This window comes from Condylura cristata, unplaced genomic scaffold (genome assembly GCF_000260355.1).
Source record: "Condylura cristata isolate star-nosed mole 26May11 unplaced genomic scaffold, ConCri1.0 scaffold00027, whole genome shotgun sequence".
Taxonomy (NCBI): Eukaryota; Metazoa; Chordata; class Mammalia; order Eulipotyphla; family Talpidae; genus Condylura; species Condylura cristata.
The window spans coordinates 26,766,769-26,788,332 of record NW_004567128.1 but is presented as its reverse complement, the minus strand read 5'-3'; the positions used below and the strand labels follow the sequence as shown (position 1 = coordinate 26,788,332).

Here is a 21,564-nt window from a genome sequence, read left to right as displayed (position 1 = left end):
AAGTAAGAGTGCACAAAGTAGAACTCCCCTTAGGACCAGGAAACCTGGGGAATCCTCTTAGTTCAACCTCCTTTTTTTATTTGTTAGAATACTAAAGCCAAAAAAATAAAAACAGCAAAAAACATTTAGGGACTTGCCCAAGATCAATTGAGTAGTAACCAGGAGACACAGGCCCAGAAGTCTGGATTCCTGTCCCTAACATAAGGCTGATTTATTTTTTAAAGCTGATTTCCTATGAGTGTGTTATTACCTATGGCCACACCTCATTTTACAGGCTTCTTTCCCTACCTCACTCACTGGACTTTGATGAGTTTTTGTTTTTGAATCAATACACGGTATACCATCAATCAAAAGATTCTGCCCTGCTTAAGAAGTCAGCACCAACTAAAAGCTCTAAGAATGTCTTGATCAAAAGCAGTGCTAATCTCACAAGGTAAGAGAAATAAAGATTTGGACCTGGATGTGTTTCAAAAGATTGTTTCCACCACACTGTGGCCCTGCACTCAAATGCCCATCTATGTGAACACACACATACACCAGCCCTAACTTGAACAGAGTGGCCATACTGGTTTGTAAATGACAGCTTAAACAAATTTTGTTGAAACAGAAATTCACGTGGGAACAGCGTTTAACAAATGCCTGTTTTTAAAAAATTTATTTATTTATTTATTTATTTATTTATTTATTTATTTATCTATACAGAACTGGGGTACAGGCCAGAGGTGCAGGGGCAGTGAGAGGATTCACCAGAGTCAGAGTGGGGAGCAGAACAGGCAGATGGATGATGTACACTGCTGATGGGAGCAGCAGGCAAGACAGGAGAGGTCTGCCACGCCATGTGGGTCACCTCCAGGGCCGGAGATGAAACTGGCACTGAGGTGGCTGCCTCTAGCATGGAGTGCTGTGTCCTAACGCATTGCGCCACCAGGGAGGGCCTAACAAATGCCCATTCTTTAGCTATTTGTAAGCAAGAGGGTCTCCTTTCAATGCTATTTATACCCAAGCTGTTTAGGGCACAGTATACTGATTAAAATTGGATGGCTTTTAGAATGCTTTGTTAGGGATTTGTTGGGAGATAGTGATTTATTTTTCTGCTTGGATAGTGGCCATAGAAAGAAAACTTTCTGATTCTTGGTCTTCAGGTTGTAGTGTACTTAACCTTTGCTATTTTCGTTCATCAAGCCTGTCAAGAACCAAGACTAATGTGTCTAAAATGCCTACAGGAATAAAATCTTGGATCCTAGCAAAGGCAGAAGTCAAAGAGAGACATGTGGAAAAGACCAGGACAGTAGTGGGTAGTGTAGGATGGATTATTAGATAAGGAGCTAGGAAATAGAAGGCACTGGAAGGCAAGCAAGAGGGTGATAAATGCAGCCATGCATAACTTAAGACAGCCCTCCCTGCTCCATAACAACATCCTACATCTGCCTTAGAACTTCATAGCTCCAAGTTCATGCACATAAATTACTGTGGTGGACAGTTCATTGTTCATTCACAGCCCTTTTGCCCCATCCTGATCTTACTCTAGAGACAACAGTCTGGCCCAGTGGATGAATTGTCACTGGTCCAAGCCAGAGGGCCTCAACAGTGACTGCACAGCTTTTAAAAACACACCAATGCCTGGACCCCACCCCAGACCAATAAAATCAGGCTCTCTAGGGGGTGTGTTGAGGTAGTGACATTTTTTAAGAGGGGGAAAGCTCCTCTAGTGAATGTTACTGTTCAGCTACAAGTCTAAACCAATTCTGATGATCCCATTTCTGTTGCCAGTGATGGGCTAGGGCAGGCCATGTGACCCAGTTCAAGGCAAGGAAACACATGGGGAAGTTGACTAGGGTCAAGGTCCTGAGAAAGGTTCTATAAGCAGAAATAAAGAATAGGGTCACACGAGGAAAACTCTGCTTCCTCTAGTTAATCAGCTGCCTTGCATTCTGGATGATAACAACCCTGTATAGTTGTGTGAGGCTATGATGCTGGGGTCATGTCTACCATCTTGTAGCAATAGGGAGGTAAGCTGGTGAATGGAAAGCCCAGGAGTTGTCAAAGATATAAACAGCTTGGGTTTGGGGCCTTGGTTCAGAGTGCTGAGTTCCCCATTCAGTCCTGGAAAAAAATAAAACATCACCCTGATCCCTCCTTGCCAAGCCCCGACTGGCATTCAGGAGTTGCTTATTCTGGAACTGAACAACCCCACTTGGGTCAGTTATGGCAACCAGTCATGACTCTTTCTCTGGGCTGGGATGTTGCCACAGGCATAAAATCAGGATGGGGACTGACCCACAGGAATCGGTGTAAGTGAACCTGAAGTGATGAAGTTCTGGCATAGCCTGATGAAGTTCAAGTATAGCCTCGTTCCACTGTTGAGCCCTGGGCATGCTCAGCTGCCCTGCGTGGAGGTAGACTTGGGGAGGCTGCTGTAGTCACTAGTTTTCCTGTATAGATGCTGTCGGCAACTTAGGAATAGTTTATTGATTTGCTCATGGTTGAAACGCATTCGTCATAAAATCAAGTGTGTTTCCTACCCAGACTAGCCTATAAGCCTGGCTAGATGCCAAGTGCTTCCAGGGAACAGTAAGTGGGGCCAGGTAAGGGTGTGTTACCAGGGAGAGACCATAAGCTTTGTGGACTAATGCTGTGTGACTTTGGGCAAGTTCATTTAGTTCTCTCAGGCCGGGATTCATCATCATGCCATAAAACTGGTATCAATTATGACATGCCTACAATGTCTAACTCAATGCTTGGCACCAGAGGCTCCAGCCCTATCTGAGAGGAGACTAGGAAAGACCTTTGGAAAACTCCTCAGTGGTTCAATTATGTTATCTTTCTTGGTTCAATTATGTTATCTTTCTAGAAACCAGAAATACAAGCATTTTAACGAATTGACCGGTGGTAAAACGGCTAAAGGTCCAATAATTCTAGCAGAAATGTGCGGGGAAAGGTTCAGTCATATAAGTATGAAAGCACAAAAACTTTCTCTGAGGTGTCCCTCAAAGGGACCTTGTAGACAGCACCGTTATCTTGTTCCATAATCAAGTCACTGGCACATTCTCCCAAACCTCACCTTAGTCAGTGCTCAATAAATGTTACTAGAAAAGTAGACGTTTCTGGGAGGGTGTTAGTTCTTAAAGCCATAAAATGCTGTTGCATTTGCCCTGAAGAGCTGTTCCCTCAGGCCTGGTGGAGGAGGGCAAGGGACCATTATGTTATTTACATCTGGAAATACAGGATTAGCAGATGAAAGGATGTTTTTGTTAAAGTGTGACAAGTCACCCAGTGCCTTGCCTTCCTTCACTCTGGAAATCCGGAAAGAACACAGACTTCCCAGCAATTACAGAAACCGACTGAGATATCACTTGACTACAGCAAGAAAAAAGCAGTCAGCTTCCGAAATCACTCTGAAACCCTGGCTCTATTAACAACAGCAAGCCCCATCTTCATTAGCATCTTCAACTTTGTCCTCAGAGCTTCATCCCAGAGGAATACTGAATTACATTATAAAATAATGAATGGAAACTCAAGTCACTTCCGCCCACCGGGTACTGCTTTTCCTCCTCTGAAGACTGCACAGTGAAGAGAGCTGGACCTGTGCAACTCACACAAAGTTTGGGGAGACACATTCTCAAGTGGCCCCCAGACTCCTAAGGTCAGCAGTATGCAGAATAAACGCTCCTTCAGCCCAACATACAGGTGAGACACTGACCCAGGCACTGAACACATGTTGAGGTTGTTGATGCCTTACACTTGCATCTTAGGATGGAGGCTTCGTAGAGAAAGAATAAAAGAACAGGAGTGTTTTCACAAAGATCCTTCTTCAGGCAAAGCCAAAGCAGCTACTGCCAATCTAAGGTTCCATCTCTCCAACGGATGGGGCAGAGTGGGAGAAGCCCAGCCCTGATGACTTGTGGGTACTAGAGGAAGCTGACCAGGCAGCTTTTGTGACCTGGTGAAGAACATATGGTCAAATATCCTGCACACGTCAGCCACCGGTGGGGGGAGGGTGGGGCGGGAGACCCACAGGAGCCAGGGAAAGCAAACTCGAATCGACCCCACTGAGCCTAGTAGAAGACACATACATGTAGACAGAAATTGTTGAAGAGTGGTCTGGCTATGCCCGAAGCCCTGGTAACTTGGCCTCACAGCCGGCACATCGAGAGACAGGGGAATATATTAGGGTCAGGCAGGCTAAAAGTCAACGACTTTCCATCAGACCTTGCTTTCTCATTGCCTGCAAACAACACAAAACGGTTTCCCGCAGATCAGACTGGCATAATCAACTTCAAATGGTGTCAGTACTCCTGCGTTTCTTGTCAACTCCCAGCCTCAAGCTTTATTATGATTTGCAAGCCTTCTCTATTCTTCCTCAGACCACTGGTATTCCCCTCCCCTCCAGCACCCCCTTTCTCAACAGGCGACCTTGCAGCCTACTTCATTGAGTGCCATATCGGGTTCCTGCTCTGCCATACTTAACTTCTCATCTCAGCCTCCTCTCAGGAGGCTGGTGGCCAAATTGGAAACCCTGGTGAAATCTCCCTTTTCTACACCAGCGAGGGTTTCTGGCCTGGTGGGATGTGTTCTGGCATAGCAGACCCTCCCCTTGAAGGTCGGTCCCAACCACCCTTCCCTGAAGCAACCCTGCCTGCGACACCTTACCCGGATTTGCTGCAGGGGCACGGGTGGGGGCTACGTGGCACCGTCGTCCTCCGTCTCCAGGGGCATCTCTTCCTCCCTGGGCGACTCGGTTTCGCCCTCTTCTCCGCTTCGAGGGTAGCCTAGCAGCCGCATGGCTGGGGCGCAGGCGGCCTCCACCTGGCGCACCTGCTCTCGGCTCAGGCGCTCCCGCCAGGCGTGCACTGCCTCGCGGGCGTCGCGCGCCGACAGGTGGAAGGGCCGGTCTGCACCGTAGGCTGTGCCACGCGTCATGTTGAGCGCGAAGGCGTCGAGCGCTGCGAGTGCCCTCAGCCCAGCGAAGCGCAGCAGGCGGTGCAGCTGGGTGGGCGGCTGCCGCACCAGGTCCTCGTAGCGCAGCCGCAGGTAGCGGCGCCGCAGCCAGGCGGGCGCACCGTGCGCGAACAGCAGGTCGCGCAGCCAGGCCTCGCAGATCACCTCGAGCGCGCCGGTCAAGAAGAAGTCGGCGCGGGGCGCGGCGGGCATTGCTCGCGACGGGCCCCCGGGTCGAGCGCCCACCCCTTGCGCCAGCAGCACTCGGTGGAAGCGGTCGCCCCTCTGGCGGGTGCGCAGCACCTGGATGCTCTCGCGCAGCAGCCCCTGCCTGGATTTGAGGCGCGAGTTGTGCACTGCCCGCGGGTCGCGGAAAAGCTGCACCACCTTCAGGTTGAGGCCCGGGTCGCGCAGCAGGGGCACCAGCACGCCCAGGTCCAGGAGACGCACGTCCTTGATGACCACTACCGGGTACTTGCGGCACTCGGCCTCCAGGGCGCGTAGTGCCACGGGTGGGCAGCTGCGCTCGCAGGCGGTGTCCTCGATGAGGCCGACCTCTGCGCGGGCACGGGGCGCGCCGGGACACAGGGGCGGGGAGCAGATGACCTTGTTGGTTCTCCAGCGAAAGAGCGCGGCGGTGGTGAGATTGGCCGAGTCCGGGGCGCGCGCCGCGGGGTCCCCGGGCGGCGCGTACAGCCGCAGCACCGAGAAATCGCAACGGAAGAGCGAGCGGAGCATATCGCGCAGCGCGCCCTGCAGGCTCTCGGCGTCGCCCGGATACAGCGCCTGCCACAGATGCCACATGGGCTCGTACAAATAGAAAACGTCCGGGTGCTGGTTAAAGAGTTCGCCCAGGAACGATGAGCCGGTGCGCCAGGTGGCATGCACGTAGATGTGCTGCTTTTCGCGAGACAGCGCCTCCCCGACGGCGCCGCTGAAATTGCCCGGGCCCCCGGGGGAATGGCCGGCGTCCCCCTCGGCGACCGGCCGCGCCTCCGCGCTCTGCTCGCGCTCGCCCGCGGCCGCCGCCTCCAGGCTCCACACTCCTAGGCTGTGCCGCAGGCCCGGGCAGTGTCCCGCACTCTTGTCCGTGTCGCGGCCGCCGTCCAGTACCGAGGGGATGAGCAGCAGCACCAGCGTGTACAGCACCAACAGCAGCGCGAACTTGCAGTACTCTCGGCGCCGCCGCCGCCGGCCCTTCATGGTTCACCGGCCCCCGCAGTCCCCAGAGCGGTCCGGCGCCGATCCTCCCCCTGTCCTCCGGAATCCCGTCCCGAGCCCACACCTCGGGCCTCTTCGGGCCCCTCTGAGCCGGGCGGAACGGAGCCTGTGCATCCACTAGGGGAAAGTTGGGAGGCTGGTGCTAGTGGCTCGCCCTGCCCGTTCTGGGCTCTGCTGTTGGAGAGCCGCCGATTGGCCGGCTCAGCGCCGCCGGCCCCGCCTTCAGCTCCTCACGTCTCCCCGCCTCTCACCCGCTCGGGGTTCATCCACGGTTTTGCCAGATCTGGGTGGGGTTGCCGGAGGGTGGGATCGCCAGCCCGACCCCACCTTCCCCTGGTCCCTCCGTAATGAAGTCCAGTCCTCACCAATTGACTTCAGGCAAGGGAGGGGCTCGTGTGGACAGAATGTACCCACTGACCGGACGTGGACCCCCGCCAGAGGGATCAACTGCCTCTCTTGTTTTATGAGTCCCCTGCCTGGCCGTGTCCGTCGTAGGCCGACTCCCCTCCACACTAGAACTAGGGCCCGTCTCTATCTAAATCTACTCGCCCTCACTCACCCCATCCGCCCCGGCGTGGCTGTTATCCATTCTGGATGAAGAACTGCACTAAGATAAATATACACCATTGCACGTTGCAGAGGGTCCAGGGAACTGGAAGCACTACCTACTGCACACGGGGAGCTCATTCCGCTGTTTGAGTGCACCCCTTATTTTTAAGCGTTGTGTTCTTGAGAGTTTTGCTCGACGCGGGTCGTGCACATTTTGCAGACACCCCGAGAATCTATTTGCCTTTTTGTAAAATGCGGATCATTTTATGCCTTGTGATAACTAATGACCTCCAAATCACAAAACGCCGGGATATACTCTGATACACATGAGCAAAAGATGTTTCCACAATCTGAGTGGTGGGATGGTCACGTTGCTCAAAACTCAGTGTTTCAAAAAACCGGTAAGAAGGGCTAGGATGGGGAAAAAGTGACAGGACCCACGTTCAAGAGGCTGTGTTCTTGAAACCCAAAAGAGACCTTAAAAGCTAGGCAGTAAGATAATGAGCAAGTGAAAGAGAAAGTTTTGGAGGTTTTGTAAGGTGAATGGAAGATAGAAAGCCAATTCCATCTCCACAGGGGAATGTGTTCAAATTGGAAAAGTGAGAACATCTGCAAAGATCTCCTTTACTCTTTTTCATCAAGGCAACTACACCACCTCTGAAATCATTAGCTCAAGCATTCGCTTTCTCTCCACGATTCTTTCTTCTTTGCCACTGTGCTCCAACTCACTGACCACTACCCCACTTTCTTCTCAGTTTTTCATATTCAACTAAGAGACCCCAGACCATTATGTTAATAACACTCTACAAATAAATCTAAACTTCCTCTTGCCCGTTATTTAATCATTTGGCAAATTTTTCTTGAACGGTTTTTGGCAATTTCGCTGTGCCTGTAAACACTCTTGCAAAAGGTTTCCTCACAAGGCGGATTGTCATCAACATAAATTCATAATCATCAACCTCAAATGGACCTTGCAGCCTTAGCTTCTTCCTGTGAATTCCCATCCTCAAATCCAATTACAACCATTTCAAATGTTCTCACATCTCAGATACCCTGCTTGGCGCCATCCATATTCTCAAGGATGACATTACCTTCTGCCTCACAGAGAAAGAGAAGCTGTGTCAGATAATCTCTCACTTTTCAACCACCAGAGCCATAGATCACTTAATCTCGGTACCCATTTTCTTCTTTATGGCAAAGCTAGTGTTTTTGCAATATTAACCTATACTTTCTCTTTCCCCATCTCCTTCCTTAGTTTTTCCTTTTCTAAACTCTCCTCTAAAACAAGTAGGTGGTGTGTGCATGTGCGTGTGCACGTGTGTTTGTAGGGGGAGGATATGGCTGGGCAGAAGGCAAAACGTTGCTGGTGTTTCCAAAAGCCTAAACTCCAGTACTGGAGAGTGTGATCGGTTTTTAAAAATAACCCTCCCAGCTTTCGCCTCCTCTTTCCTTGCCCTCTGGCAACACTTATCCACACCGAGTCTGGAATGGCCTTGCAACTTGTCTTGGCCATAGGAGAATACTGACACGACAGAGCAGAGGCTTGGAAAATGTTTCCACTGTGGGAATTTCCCTCCAGGTGCTCTTGGGAGCCCTGTGAGCACCATGTGAAGAAGCCTGGGCTAGCCACAGGGAGGAGAGAATAAGTAAGCCACTCCAGTCACCGCCCCCAGACCAACCAGCCGTCAACCACCAGGCAGGTGAGAGGATTTCCTGGCCCCGTGTTTTTCAAGCTTGAATGTACACCTCCACCACCTGAGAGACTTTTCGAGACACAGAAATTGGTTCCTTAGGCCTAGAGTGGGGCCAGAGAGGCCACATTTCGAATAAGTTTCTGGACACAGCTGTTGCTGCCAGTCTGAGGACCCTGTTTTTTGTACAAAGCTGCTACACCCTCCCTCTCAGCCCCAGCTGAGTTGACCCAACCAGAACTATCTAGCTGATCCATAGAATTGTGAAAAATCACAGATGTGGGTTGTAAGATACTAAGCCTGGGAGGTTTGCTCTGCAGGAAAATCTAGCTGATGTAGAGATGACATGAGAGCTGACAAAAAGTCCCTTTTGTCCCCCAGGCTGGGGTGGATGAGGGAAAGAAAGAAGTCTCTGGGTTCCACAGCAGAGAGCACATGAGCTTTGCTGTTTGGCAGTGCGTCCGGGGTGCGCAGCACCCACAGAGTGACTCCAGTGAGGATGTGTCCAGGCACAGCTTGGAGTCAGCAACAGGGTCAGAGGTAGTGGTGGGGACATCTCCTAGACGACCATGTGGACCCAAACCCCAGAGATCTGCTGGCCTCAGTAATTTGAGGCAAGTAAAACTAAGTGCTTTTATTAGAGAATTAAGACTGAGGACTCCAGTACAGGGAGTCACCACAGAGCCCTGGGAATATTGGTGGAATTCAGCTTCTTAGTGAGACTACATTCATTGGTACACTCTCAAGGTTAAGTGAAACATTTCAAGTACTTCACAGAAAATCCAAGTAGGGATCTGGTTAATGTATCTATTTGATGTTGTTTATGCATCAAAGAAAACAAAATGGGTTGTTAAAATTTGCCCTATATATTTAGAATCTTATCTTTTGGGAACTGGGAATTTTGGCAATGTCACAAATCATGGAGTTGACAGGCTTTGAAGTTACTAATTTGTCCTGAGGCAGCAGTTTCCAGCAATGTTGCTTTTTTCACAAGGACATTTTTTTTTCCTTCTGGGCACAGCCTCTTGTCAGGTCCAAACCAGCTAGCTGGCTTCACCCTCTTACTTGGGACCAGGCACAAGGGTACCCAGTTAATCATTAGTTTTGATTAACAACCCCAAGACCTCAAATCAATAGTAAGGCTTTGGAACCAGAGACACCCTAGGAATTACCAAGGTAAATTGTCAGCCACCCCAGCAGAGAACGCAATCAGAAATAGTTAATTTTTTTAAAAGATTTATTTATTTGTGCATACAGAACTGGGGTACAGGCCAGAGGCTCAGGGGCGGTGAGAGGCTTCACCAGAGACAGAGCGGGGAGCAGAACAGGCAGATTGACGAAGTACACTGCTGAGGGGAGCAGCGGGAGGGTCAGGAGAGGTCTGCCTCGCCATGTGGTTACCTCCAGGGCAGGCGGGAATCGAACTCATGCGGAAGTGGCTTTAGCTTCTCAGTGCTGTGCTTTAACCTGCTGCGCCACCAGGGAGGGCCAGAAATAGTTACTTTTTTAAAATAAAATGATCTTAACCATATTTAAGTTGGTGGACTTGCTACCCTATTTTTCTTCTTTCCGTATAATAGAGTAGACCTCAGCTTCCCCTACCAATCACCATTTCTCCCTCCTGTTAATCTGACCACACGTCTCAACCACATTATTCCCACTAATGTAAGAATTGAACAGTTAGTTCAGTGTCTCTCCCTGTTCCTACTGAGTCACACCTCCCATGGAAATCAGAAGATGAATTCTGAAAAGGAAGCTGACTACATTTGAAAAAGCACCTTTTCCTTCAGGCCACAGCCTCAGGCCAAAGTTTACAGCCTGAACAGGGCCTGGCTGGGGGCCAGTCTGCGCTTGCTTCCTCGGTCAGGCCTCTGCCATACGCCACACCCTTGTCCTGCTGTCACTTGTTTAGCCCAATGCTTGTAGAGTTGTCCGTACTTGTTTGCTCTCTGCTCTCAGCTCCTCATTCCTCTGCACATGCCAGTCTGGATTCTGCCCACGTATACAAAGCTCTTTCTAAGCACATCAATGGCTATGGCTTCCAGGTTATTGTGCTTACAATACATGTTCGTATCTCACTTTATTGCACCTTTCCTTAGCATTTAACGCTTTTGATAGCTCCTGCCTTCAAACTCTTCCTTCAGTTTGGTTCTCTTATTTCATAGCTGCACCTTCAGAGCACATTTGGGAGATTGACTCTCTAAAACAGTGATCCTATAGGAACTTCCCTGCAGCATTATTGTTGGAATTAAGTTATATGTGTAATTTAATTACATATAATTATGCATATGTATACACACACACACACACACACAAGTGCATGATGACTTGGAGTAATCGTCAAGTCTGATCAGTGACTGTCACTGCTGCTATGGGAAGTTCCATCCTCCTCTGCCTGGTCATTCAGTGTGAGGATGTTAGACTCCTCCAGACTCAGGCCTAGGTCCTCCTTCTTCTTGCTCTACAATCTCTTCAAAGAACCCAGATCAATGTTGCTGGGACCTCTCCTTGGAAATCCAGGCCCAGAATTGTTAGAAATCTCTACTTTAATCATATATTATAGATGATGATTTGTGGTGTTTTCATTAACATCATTTTTTTTTCAGCCAAGGCAACATCATTTCACAGCACTGTGCATGATTTCATGGAATAGGGTCGCACCCTTCAGGTATGTGTTACTGTAACACCCCCCCACACACACACACACAAACAGACCAGGGTACCCATAGTCCTCCACTGTATTCCACTGTGTCCCACCTTACTTTGTTATTTCCCGTCTAGCACCCTCTGTGGCGGCCTCAGCTCCACAGATTTCCCCTGTTATTGGTTTGGTTGAATCCCACCCTTTCTCTTGTTTCTCTATATTCCATATATGTGACACGGTCTGGTATTGTCTTTCTCCTTCTGACTTATTTCACTGAGCATAATCCCCTCCAATTCCATTTATGTTGTAGCAAATGGGAAGTTTATCTTTTTATAGCTGAGTGGTTCTCCATTTGTGTATGTACCACATCTTCCTAATCCACTCATATGTCTTTGGGCATGTAAGTTGTCTCATAACTTGGCTATTAGAAATGTTCATTAATATTATTTTTTTAATTCCATAATTTCATTAAAAATTTCTCTTCCTCTCAAGAATTGTTTAATAGAAGATATTTTAGTTTCCTAGAATTTCTGGTTTTATTGCATTATGATCAGAGATTGTTGTTTATGATAGTTACATTTTATGGAACTTGCTGATACTGTCTTTGTAAATTAATACATGATCAGTGTCTATGATGTTTGATGTATGCTTGAGGTGTATTCTCAATTACCATGATGTAACATTTCATATGTCCATAATAACATAACATTAATTTGCTATCTTGGTTATCTATATTCTTTTTTTTTTAAGATTTATTTATTTATTCATATGGAACTGGGATACAGGCCGGAGATGCGGAGGGTGAGAGGATTCACCAGGGACAGAGTGGGGTACAGAACAGGCAGATGGATGAAGTACACTGCTGAGGGAAGCAGCGGGCGGGTCAGGAGAGGTCTGCCACGCCATGTGAATCTCCCCCCGGGCAGGCGGGGATCGAACTCATGCAGAAGTGGCTTAAGCTTCTCAGTGCAGTGCTTTAACCTGCTGTGCCACCAGGGAGGGCCGGTTATCGATATTCTTACTTTTTGTCCATTGGATCTCTCTTGTATGAAAGAGACTCATTAAAAGCTTCTTGTCATTAGTGAGTTTATATTAGTTTCTCCTTGCATGATATGTAATTTTTGCATTATAAAGGGGCTGATGTGGTTACTCTTTAAGGAGTGTGGTGGATAGAATTAGGAACAACTCAGGCACCCCTTTTGGGCCACTTTCTACTTGAGCTTCTAGGAGTTCTTTTGGCTCAGCTCCTTCTGGGATGATCTGAGCTGAAGAGACCTGCTTTACTTAAAGTCAGGCCTCCAGGGTAGCCACATGCAATGGCTGCTAGGAGGATTCTAAGGCCCCTTCCACTCCCCTCAACGTCAGACAGCCCTAATGGCCTTGTCAGCCTCAAAGCTCCCCACAGCGTCAAGTGACACATCTGGTGAGACTGCGTCATGGCTCCACCTGTCTTTTCCTAGTCCTGCTGCCTTCCCATCATTACCTTCGACAGGTGTTGATCCTAAGAACAGTTCTTCTCAAAACTCCTGCAGGGCAATATCTGGTTCAGAATCTGCCAGATGACAGACTGCATAGAGAGTCCAAAGAAAGTCCAAAGGACCAATGATGCATGGAATTATCACAGCATTGACTCCGAGCTACCATTAGAAAGCAGCTGCTCACGCCAATGCTTAACCCCTAGAGCAGCTGCCCCATGTTAATTATGTTACTGTTGCAAAAAACCATAGCAGAGTATCTGCACCTTGTCTTGCTTAGATGGAGGCAAGATCTTTTTCCTTCATACAGATAACAAAGACCAGTTCACCTGTTTTTGACCACCATGAGGCAATCCTCATATTTTTTTCTTTTTTCTTACACCAAAGAAGTCACCCCCCAATTGTGTGGAACTCCTTGGCTAAAACTCATTAAACATCTTTCTAGGGGTACCTAAGAGCCAGCCATTGTGGCAGAAATCCCGAGAAAAGAGCTCGAGAACTCGATCTCCTAATTCTGTTTATAATGCACCTAAGTCGCAAGTTCACCTCCAAGCTGTACACACATAAAATACCAAAGAAGCATGGCAAAGACTTTAAAAACTGAACTGATATTGGAGGCACTTCCTGTAAAAGACAAGACATACGCCCTCTGAGGCTCTAGGGGGTGTCCATTCTTTGTTTCTTCTAACTTTGAGTGGCTGTTGACATCTCTTGACTTGTGGCTACATTTCCTTTCATTCTATCTTCATATTGCCTTTGTGTATGTGTGTGTGTGTGTGTGTGTGTGTGTGTGTGTGTAAAATCTCCCTCTTCCTTCTGAATATAAGGTGCATATGATGTCATTTAGGGCCACCCAGATGATCCAGGATAACCTCATCTCAAGATCCTTAACATAATTACATCCATGAACACTTTTTGATGTAAAGGAACAGTTATAGGTCCCAGGGATCAGAACACATATATCTTTAGGGGCCATTATTCTGTCTCCCAAGAGTACCATTTGCAAGAGCAACACAAAATCTAATGCTTAGGTGTAAATTTAGCAAATATGTACTGAATCTCTGTGCTGAGAACTATAATATGATGAAAGAAATCAAAGAGAGCTGAGAGAATGGAAAAGTATATGGAATTATGGATTGGAAAGCTCAGTATTGAGATGACAGTTTCCTGAATATTTATCTATGTTCAACATAATCCCAACCCAAATCCCAGCAGGATTCTTTACAGATCTCAGAAAGTGATTCTAAAATTTATTTGGAAAGGCAATGGAAATTAGAATATTCCAAATTTTACAAATATTTTCGAAAAAAATTGTCTGTGGTTTTAAGCAAAGAATTAAAAATCACAATGCTTAATTCTAAGATTTATTGTAAGCTGCAGTAATCAAAACAATGTGATATTGGTGAAATGGTAGACAAATAGATCAGTGTAAAAGAGCCCAGAAATTGATTCACACAAATATGACCAACATATTTTTTATGAAGTTATAAAGGTAATTTAATGAAGAAAATATGACTTCCTCAACAAATGATACTGGAAAAATTGGACATCTTTTTACAAAAATTCACACAAAATTAATCATGATCTAAAAGTAGGATATAAAACTTTTACTTTTTTAAAAGATTTATTTACTTTATGCTTGCAGAACTGGGGTGTAGGCCAGAGGTGCAGGGTCGGTGAGAAGATTCACCAGAGACAGAGCCTGGAGCAGAACAGGCAGATTGACCAAGTACACTGCTGAGGGGAGCAGCGGGCGGGTCAAGAGAGGTCTGCAGCGCCATCCCCTGGCCTGGCCGGGATCCGGATTGCTCGGATTGCCCGCGCTGAAGCAGCTGTGGCTGGCTTGCAGTACTGTGCTTTAGCCCATTGCGCCAGCAGGGAGGGCCCAGGATATAGAACTTTGAGAGGAAAATATTTGAAACATGGGGTTAGGCAAAGAATCCTTAGACATGACATGGAAAGCACTATATGTAACAGCAAAAACTGATGAACTGGACTTAATGAAATGTAAAAATCTTTGCTCAGTAAAGATGTTATTAAAAACATTAAAAAAAAAAAAAAAAAAACATGGCCTCCCTGATGGCCTAGGAGTTAAGTCTCAGCACCATCAACTCTGTGGTCTGACCTGAGTTTGTTCCCTGGCAAGGAAGCTAACCTACATACAGTGAAACAGACCTCTCCTGTCTCCCCCGCTGCTCCCCTCAGCAGTGTATTTCAGTAGATTCACCTGTTCTGCTCCCCAGTCTGCCTCTGGAGAATCCTCTCACCCCCCATACCTCTGGCCTACACCCCAGTTCTGCTGCACACACACACACACACACAAAGATAAAAACATAAGCTATACACTGGGAGAAAATATAAACAACATCTGCCAAAGGATGTAGAATCAGAGTATACAGAGAACTCTCAAAAAACAAGGAAACAAACAACTCAGTATGAGAAAGGGCAAGATTAGAACAGACACTACACCAAAGAAGTTATGGCACTGCACTACCTATAAAAAATGCTCGGCATCAGTAGTAAAATACAAGCAATGCCCACAAGGATACACCACCTAACACCTATCAGAATGATTAAAAATCTGTCAAACCAACTACTGGCAAGGTTGTAATGCAAAACAGAACACTAGAACACTGCTGGTGGGAAAGAAAAAAAATGGCTGGGTACTTTGGAAATACAGTTTGCTAGTTTCTTATAACGTTAAATAATGCACTTACGACATGATCCATCAATTCAATTCCATGCTCACGCATTTACCCCACAGAAATAAAAACTGATGTTCAAACAAAATCTTACACACAGATGTTGACAACAGCTTTTGCCCCCACCTTAGGCTGTGGAAAACTATTATTTAATTTTTTTCTTGAGGTTACAGTTTTGCTCTACCATATGTATACAAGGTCCACTCACTTTCCACCAAACCACCCACTGCAAATTCCCTTTTGCCTATTTCCACTAGTCCCTCCTCGCTCCACCCTGTTTCCTTATTTTTATAATTGCTAAAAACTGGAAACAACCTACATGTCATTTAATTGGTGAATGGAGAAACAAACTGTGGCTATTGCTACAATAAAATACTGCTCAGCAATAAAAAGGGGCGCGCTGCAGATCCACACAACATGAATAAATGCATCACTGTGCGAAAGAAGGCAGGGTCAAAGTGTACCTTGTATATGATTCCATTTATACGACATTCTGGAATATCATAAGTATTTCTGAGAGAACAGATTAGTCATTGTTTGGGATTAAAGATAGAATTGAGGAACTGACTATCAGGGATTTCAATAGGAAGTTTTTTGGAGGAGGGTTAATAACTAATTTCTAGCCTAATAGCATGACTTGGTGCATTTGTTAAAATGCATAGAATGATACCAAAAAGAGTGGATTCTACATAGGTCAATTAAAAAATAAAATGAAATAAAATGAATCTAGATATTGCTGGCCCTGCTTCCTTCAATGACTAAATTGTACTGCGGTTCTGAGTTCCAATGGATGAAATGTGGACATGGGTTTGCATGAGACCGATGTCTAAGCAATCAGTTCCCTTATTATAGGCTGGCCTCTGATAAAGCAGACTCTGAAATGGAGATGAGAATGCAAACAATTTATTAGCGAGAGCCTTTGGGAAAAATGGCCTGTTGAAGGAGTGAGTGGAGTGAGAAGCTCACTGTACTAAGAGCCCAACAAGTTAGTGCGACCTCTGAAGACACATGAATGGTCATTAAGAGGGTCCCAAGTTGAAGGGGACAAGCCCCATGCCAGGCAGCTTTTAGATGCAGCTTGAGCCATGGAAGGATGTGACTCTGGGTGTGGCACCTCTCTTTAGTCCAGGCCGTGCCTGAGGAAGACTGGCTACTCAGGGCTTTCTGTGGGACCCACTCCTAGCAGCCAGATAGTATTTTTTTATTTCTGAAGCAGAATTTGGACAGCATCCCAGCACTTCCTGCCGTCCTCCAACCAGGAGATATTTTAATTATCATTACTACCTCCCCAAACAACGACAAAAGAGGGCAGAAACTGTTGGAATCCAGTTACAATTTGTGTATGTTGTAATAGAACTAGAAATCAAATACATTTTCTGGCAAAGAGTGACTCTTAAAGGAATTTTCCCAATTCTATTTTTCTTCCTTGAAAGATGTATGAAACATAAATTTTAACGGACTTTACTTAGTTAAGCTTGTTAATTTCAACTTCTGTTTCTTACCAGAAGAGTCAGGACATCTTTCATAATACTCCCATGTCTTGACCCACAGGGCACGGCAGACCACTCCTGTCTCACCCGCTGCTCCCCTCAGCAGTGTCTTCAACGATCTGCCTGTTCTGCTCCCCACTCTGTCTCTCGTGAAGCCTCTCACCGCCCCTGCCCCTCTGCCCTGTACCCCAGTTCTGTATGCATAAATAAATAATTCTTTTTTTAAAATCCTCTCACATTTTCACATCCATAAAGATGTTCACTTCTAAGTTTCAAGTTCAGGTCAAACTGAAATAGAGATTATCCTAGAAAGAATTTTACAAGTCACTGTATGCCCCTCCATCTTCCACAAATATAGAGGTTGCATTATGAGAGTAATTACCATCTTTCTTCAACAAGACTTCATTCCTTGTGGTTCCCTTGCTACTTCTCAAGTTGCTCCTTTATTCTTTATCATTACCTTCTAACCCAAAATATTGGGGAACCCAATGCTCCATCCTCTGTCTCCTTTCCTCATTGTACCCAACCATCTTGAGACTGTTACCTGTTCATGCAAATATCATTTCCAGATTTCTCCTCTGAACTCCAATTGGTCTCATATTTCCACTCAGCACCTCCACTAAAATGGCCCCCCATGCAACTCAAATTCACTTCATCCCAAATAAAATCCTTTAAAACTATAAATCTGCTGTTTCTCATGAACTCCCTGCTTTGAATAATGCTCTCAGTACACACCAAGATGCCACATTCAGAAACCCTAGTTATCTTTGCGCATGTCTTCTTGGAGGCACTGTATCTGGTCATTCTTCCTTGACCATAATATCTTCCATGGGACTGTCCACTAAATATACCTATACCATGAACCCTGGCCTGTGTGAGATGCTACCACTCTTCAATTCACACTGGGTTTCTCATCTCTAGTTTTGTGTGATCCATCAATTCTTTTAAAAAAAAATGTCTATTTATTTATCCATACAAGAACTGGGGTACAGGCCACAGATGTGGGTGGTGAAAGGATTCACCAAAGTGGGGAGCAGAACAGGCAGATTGACTGAAATACACTGCTGAGGGGAGTAGTGACACAGGAGAAGTCTGCTGTGCCATGTGGGTCACCTCCCTGGCCGGGGATTGAACTCGTGTTGAAGTGGCTGATGACAGCTTCCTGGTCCTGCCCTTTAACCCATTGCACCACCAAGGAGGCCCATCATTTCTTAATTGATCTTTCTGCTCTCATCCTCCACACATTTAGAAGACAACACTTTGAAATGCACACAATGCTTTCTAAAACTTTTAGTCTGCACCCAACCTAAATGTACAGTCTCACTTCCTCCCACCTCCTCCTTTTTCCTTCAGCTCTGTTGGTGCACACTGTATTTTATGCCATGAGTCTAGTGAGACTCTTCTAGGTTCCCATAAAAAAATTCAAAATAGCTTGATGCTTCTAACTCTGAGCCCGAGTTATTCACCTCTGCCTGAAATGCCCTTTATCCATATCTCAATCTATAAAATCCGATTCACATTTAAAAGTCATATATGAAGTTCCCTCAACAGAATGAATCATTATTTTCTAGGTTCCCATGGAATCTTATTCGTATCTGCATTAAAATACCTCTTATATACTTTTGGGCTTTGTTTCCCTTACTAGATGGATTTAGAACTCTGCAAGAAAATTTGAACTCTAATAGATGTTCAATTGATGCTTGCTTTGAAGTAGTGAATGTACTACTTCTGATGGAGTTAGCATATTAAGCTGAAAATATTAATTACATATACCAGAGAGTGAATTTTCATTAGATGTTATATTCTAGTTTAGAAACTAGGGAAGCAAACATTAATGTGTTGAGTTTAAAGGATGGGAACAATAATTCTAAAGAACTAATTTGGTAAATAGAGGAATGAGGAGCCTGCAAGGGAGAAAGATACAGAGATGCCAGAAATGGGCACTATTTAAAGACAGATTTGCCCACTTTGGCATATCACCACTGCTGTTCTATTTCTGTACAGGCTGATGTGACCTGATGCCAAAGAGAAAATAACAGGTGAAAACACTATGTAACTAGGCACTGTTGAAGTTGCAAGCCCTACTGTCTATATTAGTCATGATTTATTTCTTTATTCTTAATATCCTTTTATACACAAAACTTCTTGATGAATGTTTCTTGGAAATGAATTCAAGATGTAGATAAAGGAGAAATAATATAGAGACAATTCTATTTGAATCACGTAGCTGCCATTCCATCTGGACAATTTATCTATATTCTATAAAATGTCACCATCTGCTGGCGAAAGAAAATATATACAACTCAACTTGCGTGAAGTATTATTTCCACTTAATACAATCAACTATTTAGTACTATAGGCCTTTTAGCAACAGAATTTTACCATTTCAGCTGGTAAAGAATTGCTAGATCACAAAGACTAATATAACATACAATTCTGGTTTTTTGTAATCTTTCTCCAATGGACAATTCAGATCAAGTATCCAATGAGATGTTTCAACAAGGAATTATTTCTCAGGACCACATGTTCTCTGTTTTCAGCTGTTTGAACTGAGCACTTGGTATGGATGTAATGATGCTAAAAGGAGCTACTGCATAGGTGGGATATCCAAAATGGTTTTGTGAAAAGCTCAATAAATCCCTTTCTCAGAAAGAAATGATAAAATTAACAAAATTGGAAGAAAAAAAAAGACCACTGTAGAATTCTGGAAATTGACCAGAGAGGAAAGAGTCAGAAAAATCATTTAAGAAGTAATGACTAAAAACCCATGCCAATTTTGATAAGAAACATAAATCTACACATAAAATAAGCTCGATGAGTTCCACATAGGATAAGCACGAAGAACTGTATACCTAAACAGAACATATTCAAACTGTTGAAAATCCAAAGAGAAAACCTGAAAAGCCATGAGAGAAAAATGACTCATCAGATACATGGGAACCACATCACACTCAAGGGAATCAGCACAAGGTCGCATCAGGACGTGTTCAGTGTACCAGATGGAGACCAGATGAACCAGATCCGGTACAAGACAAGGATGTCTTCCTTCACCACTACTATTCAACATAGCATTAGGAGTCTTGGATAGAGCAATCAGGCAAGAGGAAGGGAGAAATGGAATCCAAATTGGGAAAGAATAAGTAAAACTGTAACTACTTGCAGATGACATGGTCATACACATAGATAACCCTAAACATGCCACTAAAAAACGAATTGAAATAATAAATCAATAAAGTAGCAAAATCAAAAATCAATTTACAAAATCAATTTACAAAGCCAGTTGCATTTCTATATGCAAGCAATGAGTTAAAACAAGAACATAATCCCATTAACAACTACAACAAAAAGAATTAAACACCTAGGAGTAAACTTAACAAAGGAGGTGAGGGACCCATAATGAAAACTAAGACATTGTTAAAAGAAATAGAAGAAGACACACAAAAAAGGAAAGCTAGTTCCTGCTCACAGATTGGAAAAATTAGCATTGCTAAAATGACTACCCTACCCAAGGCAATATACAGATTCAGTGCAATCCCTATCAAGGCTCTAATGACATACTTCACAGAAATAGAACAAACACTACTGAAATTCATATGGAACTACAAAAGACCCTGAATAATCAAAGCAATTCTGACAAAAAAGAGGAAGAATGGCAGTATCACACTCCCAGATGCCAAACTATACTATCAATATAAAGCTATAACGATCAAATCAGTATTGTAGGCCCTCCCTGGTGGCGCAACGGGTTAGGATGCAGCACTGCAAGCTGGCCGCAGCCACCTCACCTCAGTGCAAGTTGAATCCCACCCCGGAGATGATCCACAAGGTGCAGCAGACCTCTCCTGTCTCGCCTGCTGCTCCCCCCAGCAGTGTATTTTATTCTATCTGACTGTTCTGGTCCCCGCTCTGTCTCTGATGAATCCTCTCACCCCCCACCCCATACCACTGGCCTGCACCCCAGATCTTGTTTGCATAATAAATACAAATAAATCAGAGAGCAAGCGGGCTCAGCTCCTGCCCAATCAAGTATTCAGGATCTCTGCTCCTCCAGAGTGGAATAAACACAGCAGTGCCCTGAGGCTGTCACTGCTTAGGCCTGCGACTTCCTCACAAAGACCAAGAAAGTGCATTGCTGAAGGCACAGCCAAACTGGGTTCTACCAGCTGAGATGGCAGAAACAATCTGTAGACGCTGGATCAATTTGAAAGTCTACAGTTATTGTGTGTTGGGGGGTGCCCAGAGTCTACAGTGATTGTGTGTTGGGGGTGCCCATGACCACTGTCAGGTTTGATGATTCCCTAGAAAAAAGACTCAGGACTCATAAAATTATAACAGCTTTTCTGAGCCCTGTGAGTCCTCTGAGCTATTATATGTTTGGTTATCATGTGTTACAGTGAATGCCTGCAAAGCAAAATCAGCAAAGGGAAAGGCACGTGGGGAAAGTCAAGTAGAAACAAGTTGGGAGATACCAGTTGTCCTCTCCCAGAATAGTAGAACAGACATGCATCATTATCCCAGAAATGATGCATGACATGTGGAGTGTGGCCAACCAGGGAAGCCCCCCCAGCGTTCGCCAGCAGGATTTTTATTGGACTGAAGTCATGCAGACATAAAGCATCCATGTGACTGACTTTAGCTATTCATTCTACAGTCCCCAAAAATCAAACTAATATGCACGGTCCTGGGACCTTGGGCATACAATATGTGTATTCACCGTCACATAAACTTGGTCAAATGGGAATAGCAATGCCTAGTATACAGTAACACTATATATTTTTTTAAAGATTTATTTATTTATTCGTACAGAACTGGGGTACAGGCCAGAGATGCGGAGGGTGAGAGGATTCACCAGAG

At 45.3% G+C, this 21,564-nt stretch overlaps 2 protein-coding genes across 2 annotated transcripts in view; one reads left to right on the top strand and one right to left on the bottom strand.

The window, feature by feature from the left end:
* Positions 1–6,286, bottom strand: part of CHST7 (carbohydrate (N-acetylglucosamine 6-O) sulfotransferase 7) — a 29,012-nt gene extending 22,726 nt beyond the window's left edge. Inside the window, exon 1 of the mRNA XM_004689986.2 lies at positions 4,651–6,286. Within this exon, the coding sequence (XP_004690043.1) occupies positions 4,681–6,141 (1,461 nt within the window). The 5' untranslated portion in view covers positions 6,142–6,286 and the 3' untranslated portion in view covers positions 4,651–4,680. The remainder of the gene's footprint in view (positions 1–4,650) is intronic.
* Positions 1–21,564, top strand: part of ZNF41 (zinc finger protein 41) — a 722,252-nt gene that overhangs the window by 672,264 nt on the left and 28,424 nt on the right. The gene's annotated exons all lie outside the window — the stretch shown is intronic.